This window comes from Nylanderia fulva, unplaced genomic scaffold (assembly GCF_048542155.1).
Source record: "Nylanderia fulva isolate GAGA-0341 unplaced genomic scaffold, ASM4854215v1 Scaffold101, whole genome shotgun sequence".
NCBI lineage: Eukaryota > Metazoa > Arthropoda > Insecta > Hymenoptera > Formicidae > Nylanderia > Nylanderia fulva.
Window position 1 is genome coordinate 80,600 of NW_028189204.1, and position 16,612 is coordinate 97,211.

At 35.7% G+C, this 16,612-nt stretch overlaps 2 protein-coding genes and 1 pseudogene across 3 annotated transcripts; 1 reads left to right on the forward strand and 2 right to left on the reverse strand.

Moving 5' to 3' along the window:
• The first annotated feature begins 1,067 nt into the window (after positions 1–1,067).
• Positions 1,068–3,702, forward strand: LOC114931161 (uncharacterized; annotated as a pseudogene). The gene is made up of 4 exons (XR_014924954.1): positions 1,068–1,245; positions 1,391–1,546; positions 1,685–1,828; positions 2,356–3,702. The product of XR_014924954.1 is annotated as an uncharacterized LOC114931161 (transcript).
• Positions 3,703–4,946: 1,244 nt separating this feature from the next.
• LOC114931167 (uncharacterized) lies at positions 4,947–6,516 on the reverse strand. Its single transcript, XM_029303138.2, has 4 exons — positions 6,422–6,516; positions 5,927–6,063; positions 5,728–5,838; positions 4,947–5,414 (listed from the first exon to the last, which is right to left on the reverse strand). Exons 2-4 carry the CDS (start codon positions 6,041–6,043, stop codon positions 4,947–4,949), a joined length of 696 nt encoding a protein of 231 aa, XP_029158971.2. The 5' UTR covers positions 6,044–6,063; positions 6,422–6,516.
• A 1,274-nt stretch (positions 6,517–7,790) lies between these two features.
• On the reverse strand, positions 7,791–8,507 carry LOC114931166 (uncharacterized). Its single transcript, XM_029303137.1, has one exon. The coding sequence runs from the start codon at positions 8,505–8,507 to the stop codon at positions 7,791–7,793; it is 717 nt and encodes a 238-aa protein (XP_029158970.1).
• Between the last annotated feature and the right edge of the window lie 8,105 nt (positions 8,508–16,612).

The following is a 16,612-nucleotide window of genomic DNA, read 5'->3' on the forward strand; positions in this document are numbered from 1 at the left end:
AATTCGCGCAGCCCTCGAGTCAGTCCTCGAGAGAGCGAGCGCCGAGAAACATACGTCTCAGTACGCGACGAACTTGTAAAAAGTGAATAAACTAAGTTAACCGATTCAAAACGCGTACAATCATTTGATCACGTTAACCCGGCATTCTACAACGTTAAATCTATACACCCTACGTCCTACGGGAAAACCACGAATCAAAAACCGTGGGCGAGATAGTCTTCATCCAGTAAAAGATTTTTTTTCTAAATCGCACACTGCTCTTTCTGAAAGAAACAGAGAACAACACAACGGCAGATAAACGAAATACAACTTATGTAGATAACTTATGAACTATTTCATATCTCTTACTAACGGGCTTAGTTTCATAGTCAGTGTTGAAGCAATATTACACAAAGACAAAAACATCTATCCCCTCTCCTGGAAAAGAGCTGGAAACCTGGAAACAATCTATGTGAACAATTTTATTTTTATTTTGCGAAGATTTTCTAATACAATATACTACATCATTTAATTTTTTAACTATTTCCCATGGACCTTCCCATGGACTCTGCAATTTCGGTGCTCTTCCTGCAATCCGACGAGGATTATAAAACCACACTTTTTGTCCTTCCGTAAAGATTACGGATGCATTCGTTTATGCAGTGACTGCCGCAGAATGCCGCAGATGTCGTTCGTTTACTCCACCTGCGCAACTAACTGCAGCGCAGTTTGTTGTTCGTTTAAGCAGAGCTGCTGCCTATCTGCGCAGCCATCTCGGAGGTCCTGCTCAGGATGCTCTGCTCGCAGTACTGCGGACTACTGCGTAAACAAATACGTATAGATCAGTTGCACGACATTGTTCTCGCTTAACGCGAACAACCTTTTGTCGTGTGTGATCACGCATACATTTCTCTTCCTTTCCGAATCGATGAAACAATTTAAGAACTGTGTCTCGGTATCCTCCAAAATTAAAGAAAAGGTGCGGACGTCCTCTTCGGACGTGTTTGACGCAACGGGAAACAGCAACGAGGACGATTTGACCCGCTTGTTGTCCAGGTACACGCCATCGTTCTTGGCGATTACCACCTGGCAAAACTCGCTATTCATGTCCAGAGCGTTTTTGCTCAGAAGGGCGAACTCGCCGGAAACGAATACGTTGTTAAGCCAATTGAACTTGGAATATGAGTTATGTTATAAAAGTTCAGAACAAAGAAGGTGGAGAACAACTCCTCCAAATAGATCCTACAAAACTAAAAGTAATGCAAGGTAAGTAATACAATAAAATTATGAAGTCTGTTAATTTATATTTACGATCCAATTAACTTAAAAATGCACTTTTATCAAGAATATAAATTTAAAGTAATCTGTTTCAAAAAAATGTGCTTTGTATAAAGATGCAATTCTGTTACAGTCATTCCTAGCTATCAAGCTACTTCGTCCCCAGTTATTTTGGAAAAACCTGAGAAGTCTACATTTAGCAACATTTCAATCCTACCGTCATCACTGTCTGAAAATGTTAAGTGCACACGTCACATGTCAGAACCTTCAACAAGTTCTGCAATACAAGGTATATACAATAAGACTATGAAGTTTGTTAATTTATATTTGCGATCAAATAAATCTAAAAATGCACTTTTATCAAGAATATTTAAAGTAATCTGTTTAAAAAAAATGTGCTTTGTATAAAGATGCAATTCTGTTACAGTCATTCCTAGCTATCAAGCTACTTCGTCCCCAGTTATTTTGGAAAAACCTGGGAAGTCTACATTTAGCAACATTTCAATCCTACCGTCATCACTGTCTGAAAATGTTAAGTGCACACGTCACATGTCAGAACCGTCAATACAAGGTATGTAAAATAATCATGGGTACTTTCCATTTAGCAACACAAGTCGACACAAAGATCATTTTATCTTTATTCTCATAGAATGTAAAACAAAGATAGAATGATGTTTGTGTCGACTTGTGTTGCTAAATGGAAAGCACCCCCTAAAATAAAAATATTTAGATTTAATGTAGGGTATCGATTGTGTAACTTTTTCTAAAATGAAAACATGAAAAGTGAAAAATTTTTTCCAATCACACATTGATTTTATTTTTAAATTAATGCGTGATTGGCAGAAATTTTTCACTTTACACGTAATAAAATATGATATATAAATATAATAAAATATAATATAAATATAAATATAATATAATATTAGTAATAAAACTAGAACATCAATTGGTAAAGTATTTCTTAATATAATTTCTTTTCCTAGAATTGTATAAATTAATGATTTTTATAATATTATTTTCTTGAATCTGTAACCATTATATGATTTTTTTATATTTATGAGTTTTATAAGTAAAATATTTTTTTTGTTTTAATTTCAGATGCCACTAAAGAGAATTGGACAGATGCAGAAATACAGCTTTTACTTGAACAACGTCTTGGTATGAATGACAAGTTTGAAAATCCAAATAGCCGAAAGACACCATATTGGAATTTAATTGTTAAAGTTTTTGAAGAAAAAGGTTACAAAATAACAAAAAATGATCTGGTCAACAAGTGGAAAAATCTCCAAGTTACTTATAATCGGAATGTAAGTTGAAAAGAACAGGCGAAAGTGCCATCACTTGGAAGTATTTCCATGAAATGTATGAAGTTTTTGCGGCAAAAAAGAGTGTAAATCCTCCGGAAGAATCCCTGGGTTCAACTTTCAAACCGGAAATACTTACCTTAAAGGATGACTCAGCTGGCATATATCAGGAAAAGACTGCAGATATCAAAGAAAATATTTTACCAACAAAAAAAAGGAAATTAAAGAAAGAGAAAATCAAATTTCAAGAAGAAATGTTACGACTTGTCAAGGAAAAGAAATTACAATCATTACAATTAAAGAAAGAAATTTGGGAAGATAAAAAAAAGATTGCAACAGACAAAATTGAAGCGATAAACAGTCTTGTTACTGTCCTGAAAGGTTTACAACAAAATCGTACTACATAATATAAATATTAAACATTTTTAAAACTTTCATAATATTTAACATGCCAAAGACATTAATATATTATGCAGGATTCACACTGCGTCCAAATGACGTATGACGTCTTATTTATCAATAAGAAAATTTGATTTTTGATTGACTCCAAAAATCATATTTTCTTATTGGATATTGTACGTCGGATATCGGACGCAGTGTGAATCCTACATTAAAAACTTACAATTAGATATGTTGATTTGTTACGTGCGTCGTTTTTTTTATTACTTTTCTTTCACTCTAGAAAAGTTTCGTGATAGATATCCTGATCTCACAGATAAAATTTTTGTTTTTTTGTTCTTAGATGTCTTATAGCGAATTCAGTTGGATGCACTAGTGCACATTGAGTGCATATAAAGGTTTATCATATACAAGTTCACAATGACACAAGTAATTAAAAAAGGAAAATAATTAATACTAAGAGCTATTATTGTTATTCAATATGAATAATGATAATAATAGCTCTTATTATTATTTTACTTTTTTAATTACTTATGTCATTGTAAATTGTGTGCAATAACTTTTATGTGCACTCAGTGTGCACTAGTGCATCCAATTGAAGTCGCTATTAGATGCCTCTTAATGCTTATATATTTTTTAAATTAGGTATGATCTCACTAAATAAAGTTAGATTTTTTGTTTAGTTTCAGATGTCTTATGTTTTAATATTTACGTTTTTTATCATTAAGTCAAATATGATCTAGATATAGTTTATTTTCTTTTTGTTCTTAAATAACAATACTTATGATAATCCTTATGTACCTGTTACATATTTAAAAGTACTATAAATGTATACGAAATGTTATAAAATTATTAAATATACTTTATTCATCTCTTCTATTTGTCCACAAAATATCGGCAATTCTATTTCTTTTATTATTACCTGCTTCCAAAATGACATTGTCTTCATTTTGGTTCTCATTCTCATTCTCATTTTCAGATTCGTTGTCACTTAAATCGATTTTATCATTACATCGGATGCAAATATTATGCAGAACACAAGCAGCAATAACAACTATTTTCATTTCATTATAAAAAAACTGTTAATCTCGGCTCGAATTATTGTGTTACAATAAAAATAAATTCTCGACGGCAATCGGAGCCTGTGCGGATGACATGCACAAAATTAATAAATTAAAATGAGATCTCAAATCAAACTCATTTATTAAATTCTAAACGTTTCGACCCACTTCGGGTCTTCTTCAGTAGCTGCAAAATACAAAGAAACAAAAATAAAAGATAATCGGTACAATCAGAAAATTATAAAACTCGTACACATACAATCCGCAAATAAATTAAATATCATTCTCCTCCCTATTCAAACCGTCCGGCCGTCGGAGTGTCTCCCTAACGGTGACCATCGTCAGGAAGGAAGCAGAGCAGTGACTCCCTTACCAACACTAATCAACATAGTATAAATTAAACGTATAAGATCCACAAGAATTATAAATTAAAAACCGGGAAAAACACTCACCCCGACAGCAAAAACAGAGAGAAGACGATGCTACACGTGACACATCACTCTAACGACTGTGCGGTATTCTACCTCGACACAGTCGATACATATATACGCAAAAAAAAAAAAACAAATATAAAAATAAAATATGTGATATAATAAAAGGCCAACTTAACGAGCTTATATGCTAATAATTGAAAAATTTTTATTTATTAATTTACGTCATACTATACAAAAGTTACGATAAACGTTTCGACTGTACGACAGTCTTTCTCAATATCCTAATAATATGTTAAAAAATTAATTTAGTCACTTCGACATCATAAATAAATACAACAATTATAAGATTATATGACGAACGCAGTACAAAATTCATAATTGTTGGCATGAGTTAGAGCGTCAGATGCTGTTATATTATGTAACGACATTTTTTGTCAACGAACATAACAGATATCGATTTGTTTTTTAAAAAAGTACACATTGTGATTATGTTAAGTAAAAAGAAATAATTTTTTAACAAAGGTGTTATGTTCGTTGACAAAAAATGTCGTTACATAATATAAAATAATCGAATGGAATCCTTTTCGATTATAATAACTCATAGCATCAATTCTCGGAGCTGGAATTTCTATATGCATTCCATCAACTGTACATACCACGTCTGGGAAATCATTTGGTCCTCTGAGCTCGTTAAACTCTTGCCTTATATTTTGGAACTCTGTCTGATTTGGCCAGTATAAATGTTCATTTATCATATTACACAAAGCATTGCATACATCATAAAATACTTTATGTACAGTACTTGGGCTTAAGTTAAATAGATTGCTAACTTCCCGAAAAGAATCTTGATTTGCCAGTAACCACAGAGTTGATAATATTGCTTTTTCCAAAGATACATTAGGATGACCTCCATTATTATAATTAGATTCAAGCATAGGACCAACTGCACTTCTGACAACCTAAAACAAAGCAGATATGAAATTTATACAATATTTATAAATTATTAAATTACAGATAGATAAATATAAATATATAAATGTAAATATATAAATATAAATATCTAAATATAAATATATACACACAAACACAATACATATGTATAATAAATTATATATACATATATACATAATTATAAATATATTAATTATATAAATATATATATATATATATATAATTTATACATATGTATTGTGTGTATATATATATATATATATATATATATATTATTATAATTTAATTTTAAATTACAATATTTCTAATGTATATACTTACCTCAAAAGAACCTCTTGTGAGACGAAAATGTGATTTAAATGTTTTATCATGCATTCCAAAAATTGTATCACAAAAATTTTTTACTTTGTGCACTTCTATACGTTCCTGCTCCTGCATGTAGACAACAAATGGATGTAATGTGTACGTGTATACATTTAACATGTCAATTAAATTAATAAATTAAATTAACTATACTAACATCATCCAATAACAGCAGCTCTTCATCAAAACTATCTTCTGATGATGAGTTAGAATCTGAGCTACTATTAATGAGATCCATAGCTTGATCAATAATGTTACATGAAATTAAATCCATTCTAAATCCATCCGTTGTTTCTGAAAATTAAAATATTTAAATAAAATTTCTTTAAAGATATTAAAAAAAATTAATATCTTACAATTAATGTATATAATTAATAAATATAATCTCTAAATAAAAAATATATTTTCAAAATATGAATTGTTTCTATTAATAATGAATTTTTTCTAAAATAATATTAATATATCAAACTAACAGCGTACATATCCCGAAGACGTTTAGAGAACATCCTGAGGATGTTCGAATGTCCTCTGGATATCCTCTGAATGTCTTTCGGATATGTGTGCTATTAGGGAAAATATATTTTTTATCCTATTTAAAAATTTTATTATATTTATTCAAATAATAATTCATATTTATTTAAAATTTCTTTACTTATACGCACTCCAATTACAATCTGAGCAGTCAATTCACGCAGGTGATTGTTCGGTAAATGATGTCACGTGACTCGCAGATAATAGACGCAGTGGATGCGCAGTGGATGCGCTAATCGCTGCATAAACAAATGCACTCTACTTGTCTAGCTCGACGGTCATACCAAAATTTGACATTTTTGGACTTGACCTGAAGATTTCTTTTAGCATATTTTTGAATTAAATCTAGTTTGTTTCTAAGTCTCATCACATGAGTTTCTACTTCTTCACTTTCTATCATCTCAGGTGGGCAACCTCTAAGAAGATCCAAAAGTAAACGGAGGTCCTGTCCTAGGTACATCTCCGCCGGGGTTGCTCCAGTGGACTCTTGTTTTGAAGAACGAAAAGCTAATAAATATAAAGGAATCCATCGATCCCAATCTTTCTGATTTTCACAAACAAATTTTGCCAAATAATCTAAAATGGTTTGATGTTGACGTTCGACTTGACCATCTGATTAAGGGTAAAGAGGAGTTGTATGCGTTTTTCTTATTCCCAATAGCTTGGTCATTTTTCGAAAAAGATTCGATTCAAAATTCTTCCCCTGGTCAGTACGTAATTCCAATGGAACTCCATGCCGAGAAAATACTTGATCAACTAAAGATCTTGCTACAGTACTGGCTCTTTTATTTTTCAAAGGAATTAGTAGTAGTAGTAGTAGTAGATGGGTAGTGAGTGGTTCCATGACTTGGCCCCCGACGGCACCTAGATCTAGCGAGATCTATTGTGTCTCCTCACTCTTGTCTTTAAACTGAGTGATGTGTACTCAGCCCAGAGTTCTCCACTAGGCTTATTAGTTCCACCACCCTTGTTTTGTCTAATTCTTGGGATTTAAGAAAACTTTGTCCCCAGATCCTGAATTTCTTTCTAGCCAGAGCCGGACATTGGCACAGAATATGTATGGTGTCCTCTTTTTCCTCCCCGCATAGTCGACACTCCTTCCTGTCTGCGAGTCTGATATTGAATAGGTGGGCTTTGAGTATTGGTGAATGTCCTGTCAGCAGTCCTATCCCCATCCTCAATTTCTGCCTATTCAATGTGAGTAGTTCCTTGGTTCTGTTACCATTTATATCTTTCATCAGGAATTTGGCCTGTCGGCAGGATTTCAGATTATCCCACCTGGCCTTATGTTGTTTGTCTATACTGTCCCTGATGAAGTTCTTGCCCATCGTAAAGAGCACTCCCATCTCCCGACTATCTGGTGCTTTGCTAGCCCCTTCTCTAGCCAGTGAGTCTGCTATTTCGTTTCCCGGTATGCCCTGATGCCCGGGCGCCCAGACTAACGTTACTTTATTTGTTCCACACAGCTCCTCCAGCGCCAGCATGCAGTCCTATACCAAGCAAGACTCAGGGGTCGCACTCGCCAACGCCAGAAGGGCCGCCCTACTGTCTGTGCAGATATATATTTTCCTGCAATTTGTTCCCTTGGTTAGGTTCAGTTTGGCACATCTGAGGATGGCGAGCATCTCTGCCATAAAGACCGTGCAGTCGCCTCCCATTGGAATACTCTCCCTATGGTTTTCCCCAGGTCCATATACTCCTGCTCCAAAGCAATTGTTTATGCCTGATCCGTCCGTGAACCACATGTCCACCTTTGTGTCCATGATTCCGCCCGGTTTCAGCCACTCGTTTCTATCAGGTATCCATACTTTAAAATGTTTTACCAGTTGATACTTTCTTGTAGTTCTGTCTTGTATTCCCTCAATAGGGTACTTTTGGAGAAGACCAAGCCTAGTGTGTCCCAGTTCTGTGTTTCTCCATTCACCCTGACATTTCAGGCGGTATGCCGTGGTATTGGCTGATTTTATCACGGCCAAGCCTATTGGCGTAACACTGAGTGCTATTTCAAGCGCCTCTGTGGGTGTGGTTCTCATGGTTCCTACTGCAGCCCTTAGGTAGTTACCTTGCAGGCTTCTAAGTAGTTTCTCTACCTCCCCTTTATTTATTCTCGTCCACCAGACGACTGACGCGTATAGCAGCCGCGGTAGCAGGACCGCCCTGTACAACCACAAAGCTGCACCAGCGCTGATGCCCCACGACTTGCTCATTGCCCTTCTGCACATCCACATAGATGCATAGAACTTTTTCCTTTGCTCTATGAGATGTTTTCCTCAGCTAAGCTTAGGATCTAGAATCAGTCCCAAGTATTTCACCGAGTCTGTAAACGGTATTTCCTTTCCCCAGAGTTTTAACGTCTCTATGGGTTCAGGTTTATATTTTCTGGTGAAGACCATAATATTTGTCTTGCTCGAATTAACCGTTAGACATCTGTTCTCACACCAGTTTTGCACAATCCTTAAGGTATCCTTTGCTTGGTCCCTTAGTGTGTTGAGAAATGGTCCTCTAACCACTATGGCCACGTCATCAGCATAGCCAAAGGTCGAGAAACCTTTCCTCTGTAGCTCCTTTAGCAGGTCGTCTATCACTAGACACCACAACAGAAGAGATAAAACTCCCCCCTGTGGGCAGCCTCTCTTCGGTTTTCCTCTGATGGAGATGTCTTGGCACTCCACCGTCAAGCATCTGTCCACTAGCATGTTTCCTATCCAGTCCACCAATGGTTCTTGTACTCCATTTCTGATCAGTGCCTCCCCTACCACCTCGTGTAAAGTGCTATCGAAAGCGCCCTCGATGTCCAGGAAGATTCCGATCGCATAGTCCTTTGCCTCCAGCTGACTCTCAACTTTGCCTATCAGGTGATGTAGGGCGGTTTCGGTAGACCTGCCCTCCCTGTAGGCGTACTGAGAGTCGGCTAGAGGTTGTTGTATTAGAGAGTTGGACTTGAGAAATCTGTCCACCAGTCTCTCTAAGGTCTTCAATACGAAGGACATAAGGCTAATTGGTCTATAGTCCTTTGCCATTACGTGACCGTTCTTGCCAGGTTTAGGTATAAAAACCACCTTGGTTTCTCTCTACTTCTGGGGGACATGTCTAAGAGCAATACTTGCCCTGTAGATTTTTGTCATTGGGCCTAACAAGCTGCTCAGCCCTTTCTGCAGCAGGATCGGGTATATTCCATCAGGTCCTGGAGCCTTTAAAGGCTCGAAGGAACCGACCGCCCATTCCACTGCTTGTGGATAGACCACCTTAGCTGCCAGTCCCCATGCCCTTGATTTGTGCACGGTCATGGATCTCTGCCTGTTGTTGTTGTCTGCTGAGTCCTCCCTAAAGTCTGGGAAATGGATTTCCATAAGGTGCCGTAGGGTCTCCTCCGCAGTTTCTGTGTACCCTCCATTGGGAAGCTTAAGGCAGCCCCATTGTGTTTGATTTTTCTTGCAGAGTATTCTACTCAGTCTAGATGCTTCAGGAGCATTCTCTATACTTGAGCAAAAACTTCTCCATCTTTTCCTTTTAGCTTTTACTATGGCCTTTTTGTAAATTCTCTGAGATTTCCTGTACTCCTCCTAGGATCTCGGTGTATTTACATTTCTAGCCCTATTAAAGAGTCTTCTCCCCTCAGCCCTTAGCTTAGCCTTCAGAGGAATTGCTTCAGGCCATTTTGTGAAACAATCCACCACCACTAGTAGATATTTATTCTTAGCCGAAGAAGTTGGCAATGGACCTAAAATATCTACTTGTATTCTTTCAAAAGGATTGCCTACATTATAAATTTGTAGGGATGATTTTCCTTTGCCGATAGGACTCTTTCTTGCTACACAAATCCTACAGGTAGCACACCATTTTTCTACATCCTTCTTACAAATAGCCCAGTAGAATCCTTTTCTGATTTTTTGAAGAGTCTTATTAATTCTGAAATGTCCTCCAGAAGGTGTGTCATGAGCTTCCTTCAAAATCATTTCTACCTTCTGCGAAGGTACTACGATCTGAAGAAAATTTTTCTTTAAACTCGGAGAAGTCCATTTTTTATATAAAACTCCATTGACTATTGTCAACATATCCCAATGAGTCCAGTAAATTTTAGAAGAAGTATCACCAGAAGAAACCTCCTGCCAATCTGGTCTTTTTCCAATTTCTTTGGCACGAATAATTTTTGAAATAATTGGGTCTTGAAGTTGCTCGGAACGCCATTCTTCAAGATTATCCTCAGTGAGGATTATACGACCAAAAATTTCTCCTTTGGATAACTCCTCCCTTGACTCCACTTTTACACAATATCGACATGATATCTCTAAACATGGACGCCTAGATAGACTATCTGCATTACCATGAGTTTTACCATTTCGATAACAGACGTCAAAGTCATACTGTTGTAAGCGCTCAAGCCATCTTGCCAATGGCTCTTCCAAATTCCGAAAAGACATCAACCAACGCAGAGAAACATGATCCGTCCTCACTAAAAATTTCCGTCCATAGAGATAATGATGGAAATTTTTTATGAAGTCTACTATAGCCACAATAGTTCTCGTCGAGTCACACAATAGTTCTTCTCAGCTTTATTAAATACTCTGCTGAAATAAGCAATCACTTTTTTGCACCTCCATCCTGTAATTGAGAAAGCACTGCCCCGATACCGTGATTTGAGGCATCAGTGTCTAAAATAAATTGACCTTCCCCTAAAGGAAATGATAAAATTGGTGGGGAAGTCAAAACATGTTTCAATACTTCGAATGCCTTTTGACATTCAGAAGACCAGATAAATTTGCAATTATTTTCCGTTAATTTGTACAAAGGTTTGGCCAAAATAGAGAAACCTTTGACAAATTTCCTGTAGTACGAACAGAAGCCAAGAAAACTTCGGACTTGGGTTCTTGTTTTTGGGAGTGGCTAATCTTTTATACAAGAAATTTTATTAGGATCTGTTGCAACCCCCTCTGCAGATATGACATGTCCAAGATACTTAATTTCTCTCTTAAAGAATTCACACTTTTTTGGGTTCACTTTAAAATTTGCAATTTGCAATCATACAAAGACCTTATTTAAATTTTCTATCATTTTTTCGAAAGTCTTTCCAAAAATAATTATATCGTCTAAATACACGAAACAACTTTTTGAAATTAATCCTTTTAAAACTTTTTCCATTAAACGCTCAAAAGTTGCAGGGGCATTGCAAAGACCGAAAAGCATTACAGTAAATTGCCATAAACCAGAGCTCGGCAAGAAATGCACATTTCGCCCGATTTTCAATTGACTCCGCCCAGCGCTCTTCCCTTACCTCGACGTCCCGCGCGCAGCCTACGAGCCGCGCGAGGCTCAGGACCGTGTCACCTCGCGACTCGCGACCGTATCGTGTCACCGGACCTCGCATACATATTTTTAATAGCTTTCCACATCACCCAGGGGGTACTATATTATCGACGCGTTTTTTTTTAAGTGGTTTCCCCGTTAGGCCTAATCCACTGATGACTGAGACGACCGTTTAATAGCTTTAATTAATTTAAAAGAAGCAGAATTTTAAATATTAAATGAAATAAAAAATACTCACATTCAGATTCACGACTTTCGGGCTTTTTTACAAGCGACAGCAGGAACGTCGATCTGCATATTGCACGTAGCAAGACGCATAAGACGCGGTAAAGAATTGTCGCTTAAACAAAAACGTTTTTCATTTTTAATAAACTTCATTTTCGAGAAAGAAGTCTCACATAAATATGTGGATCCGAACATAGAATAAATTCGGAGTCCGAAATCTCGAAGCTTGGGGTAGGTTGATTTTGATAAAACGTTATAAAATTCTGCACCGGTTTCTTGAACCGTTTTCAGAGAAATATCATTTTGTAGGTCTCACATAATTCATCCCGTAAATTAATCTGCTGTTCTGCGATTGGCGCTGTAAGAAGATTCTCGAAAAGAATTAATTCTGTTCGAAGTTTTTCGAAGAAGATGAAACGCGTATCGATTTCTTCTATAACAGAATCTACGAAATGAATATTTTCTTTGAAATTACAGCTAATGCCGTGTTCTTCGAAAAGAATCTGGCAAAAAGGAAAATAATGAAAAATGTTGTTATTTAAATCAAATTTAAATAACTGTAATTTGCTTCGGAAAGAATCAACATGACTAACTAATTGGGAAATATTTTGAGTTGGTTTTTGCAGCTTTAAATTGAGAAGCCTAAGTTGATTAGTCATGTCAGTAATGAAGGCAAGTTCGGAAAGAAATGTTATATTTTCTAAAAGAGATATATATTCCTGAAATTTTGGATTGTTTTTTTCTTGAATGAAAAGGAGGATCTCTTTTCTTATTGAAAAAAATATTTCCAAACATTTTGCAGCAAAAACAATCGATTTTGGAAAGAAAATCTTCCCCAAGAATGCATTCATCACTAATATCGGCCACATAAAATGGCATTTCGAAACAAAATTTTCCTACACGCACTTCCGCAAAAACACGAGAAATTACTGGCACTCTCTCTCCAGTAGAATATTTAAGAGTTTGTTCAACCTTTTCTTTTTTTAATGAATGTGCTAATTTTTTACTCAACATTGACACATCCGAGCCTGTATCTATCTTAAAAATACAAAATTTATTATTCAAAAGTCCGCTCACGCAGTTTTGTTTATATGTGCCCGTGCCTATCCTTCTAAGACGACGCACACAAACTGGGGACCGAGCTTCAACTGTCGATCCGGTCTCGATTATTTCGACAGTGCTCAGTTTTCCGCTTTTAAAGTCGGACATTCCGAGCGAAAATGCCCAGTCGCTCCGCATTGCCAACACTCTTTCTTATTTTGTCCCTCATTTCTTCCCTTAAAGTTTCCCTTAAATCTTTTATTTCTTTCAAATTTTTGATATTTATTTTGTTTATCTCCTTCTTTTATTTGCTCCAAATTTTTCGAAATTTCTTTTTGATTTGAACGATAAATTCGCGAGAAACTAGTTTTATTTATGAATCTGAGGGCTTTCACTCGTTCGATCGCTATCCTTAACGATGTTACTTCTTCCATTTGAAGAGAGCGTTTCACAAATCCGTCATTTAATGCAGCAAAAAATTGTGAATACGCGATTTTATCACGCACTTCTGAGTGCATTCCGGATATGCTTTTCGTGACAGACGTTCTAAAGCTGTGCCTAATGTTGCATAGTTTTCTCCCGGAAGTTGTTTCCGATTTGAGAATTGCAAATAATAATTCTGTGTAAATTCGCTCTCTCCAAATTGTAATTCTAATTTTTCTGTTAGTTCTTCAAACGTGGGGGATTCGATATCGTCTGTGTATAAATCTAATAAAGAACGCGCTTTTCCGCGTAAACACAATGCCAAAACCACTGCTTTTTCGGACTCATCCCAACGATTTGCGCGTGCGATTAATGAAAATTGCGAAAGAAAATCTTGCAACGGTGCCGTTCCGTCATACGTATCCGTTTTGATTTTTATATTAAGTCGCGTTCGATCTCCGCTCGCATTTCTTAGCTGATTCGTTTGCATAGAATTTCTTTCCCGAGAAGCGCTATTATGAGAGTTACTTAGCTGCGGAACTGTTGTGAGTCGGTCTTTAAGGCGTCTGACGAACGAATCGCGCTCTCTAAACTGAGCCTCCATTTTGTTGCGGAATCGTCGTTGTTCCTGCTGCTCCTGTCGACGCTCCTCGCGTAACTGTTGCAACTCCGATAAGAAAGTCTGCATAGGATCCTCTGAAGACGTCGTCTCCGTAGAAGACTCCGTCGCTGTTACTTTTGAGCGGGTCCTCACCGGAAAATGTACGGTCGCCATTTTGTCAAACATTTTTTTTTTTTTTTTTTAATGTCCCGGAATCACTCGATTTTACTTTTTTTGAAACCGCTCGCCGTCGTCTGATTTATCCGATCCCGGAATCGCTTCGTTGTCGATTCTATCCCGGACGAGCCTCCAAAATGTTGCGTCCTCGGGACGCCTCTCGCTCAGTCACTCACACACAGTCATTTTCACTCGCGCGCAAAATAAAAACACTCGCGTAATAGGGAAATGAACTTTAATATAAAGACCCAATATACGAAACCAATGAAATATAACAAATAGTGCATTCGTAATGCAAAGAAGCTCCGGTTTGAAAAACGTCCGCACGATGCGACCGCTAGATCAAATCTATCTAATGGCGTCGGAAAACATTCAAACGTCGGTTGTCTATAAACAACCCTCCTAGCGATGATGTTCAGAGGATGATAGTAAAGTGAAGTTGCACAGGGGATGCAAATCCAGGGACGTAACAATACAATAAAAAAAACAAAATTACTTTACTAACAATATTACAAAATGATAAAAAGAAAAAGAAGCGAGACTTACTTGTAAAATTAAAAATAAAATTATAATTCTAAGATGTCAAGAACGAACATAGTGTCGGTTTGACATCACGTCAAGACTCTTAGACGAGTTATTGGAGACTAAACGACCTTTATTATTTTGTCGTAGATATTACTTAGATTGTCAGTATCCTTTTGTAAATTAATAGTGTTATTATTTCCCTTAATAAAGAACATTTCAGCGATTTCTCTTTTTCTTACGTGTTTTTCATTATGCAAGATAAGGTGATGTCCAGTCAAAATCGTGATCGAATTCAATTTTATATTTGCTGATAACTGATAAATTACTCGAATGCATTTTGATGTTGCTGAAATGTTCCTTTACACGTGTACAAAGATGTCTTTTTGTTTGTCCGATGTATGACACGTTGCAATCCTTACAATTAATTTTGTAAACTACTTCAGTTTTTTTATCTGTAGGCAGTCTATCTTTGCCGAGTGTGATTAAATGATTCGGTTTTTTAGGAACATTATGAACAACATTAAATCCAATATTTTTAAAAATTCGATCGATATTGTCTAAGCTATTAACATAAGGTAGTGAAATGAAAGGAGACTTATCAACAATATTTCGCTCATTACTCGATTCATTCATATTTTGTGTTTTAAAAAATTAATCCTTTTTTTAACCCAACGATCGATTACATGTTTAGGAAAGCAATTATTAAATAAAATCTGTTTCACGATATTAATATTCTCGTCGTGAAACTGGTCATTAGATAAAAGAATCGCGTGATCTACAAGATTAAAAATTGTGTTCATTTTATATTTAAAAGGGTGGTTGGAAAAGAAATTTATATATCTGTTCGAACACGTTTCCTTCCTGTACCAATTTGTTACAAGCTTTCCACTTGACCGAGAGATCGTTGTATTCAAAAAATTAAGACATCCGTTTGATTCTGTCTCAAATGTAAAGGTTAAACGTTGGTGATAGTTATTAAAAGTATCAATTATTTCATGGAATAATAGCGAAAATATTGTCAACATATCTATAATAAGTCAAAACATTAAAACTAAGTTGACTTAAACACTGTGTTTCAAGATCATCCATCACTATGTCTGCCAAGATGGGTGAGAGAGGAGATCCCATGGGACTGCCAAAGATTTGTTCATAATATTGTTCATTAAAGCTAAAACTTCGTTGCTCACTTGAAAAGTTCTTTTATCTTGACTTGAAGTGGAGATATCTAATTTTGAAAAAAGGTGTTTTTTTCAAAAAGTACTTTCATATTTTTTAAAATATCTAAAAAACTATTAAATTTGAAAACTTCTAACCTGCATATTCTTTTTTTTGAGATTCTGGCGTTGAATTTAAAAAAAATATTTTTAACTCTACGTTAATTTGACTACGAGATACAAGCGTTTAAAAATTGCTCGGGTCCCACAGATCTAGTGTAAGGAGAACGTTATAATTCGGAGGTGTAGGAACAGAAGGTTAATTTCATAAGTCTTTTTCCTTATTAATTGAACATACATTGCGAAGAGATTATTTTCTTTTGCATATAAAATATTTCCTTTTGAAGACTATGCAAATGTTATATTTTAAACTTTTAGTAATATATCCCAGGTAGCACAACGTCGTCAATGAGACGTCTTTTTTACGTACGTTTTCGTCAGGATTTACGTCAAACTGACGGTCAGTATGATGTACAAATGACCCTATACTGACGGCCATTTGTCACAGCATAAATGACGTCATCGGATGACAACAGTATGACGTCATCAGATGATAACAGTATGACGTCATCAGATGACAATAATATTACGTCATTAGATGACATTAGTATGACGTCATCGGTAGACATTAGTATGACGTTATGATTTTAGAATTGTCTTAAAATAATTGCTTAGAAATAACGTTTAAATTAAATTTTAAAAAGAAAAAAAATATATAACAAAATATATTTACATAATATATTTATTTATTCATTATATGTACGTTTTACATCATTTAGACTTATGTGCTAACAATTAAACT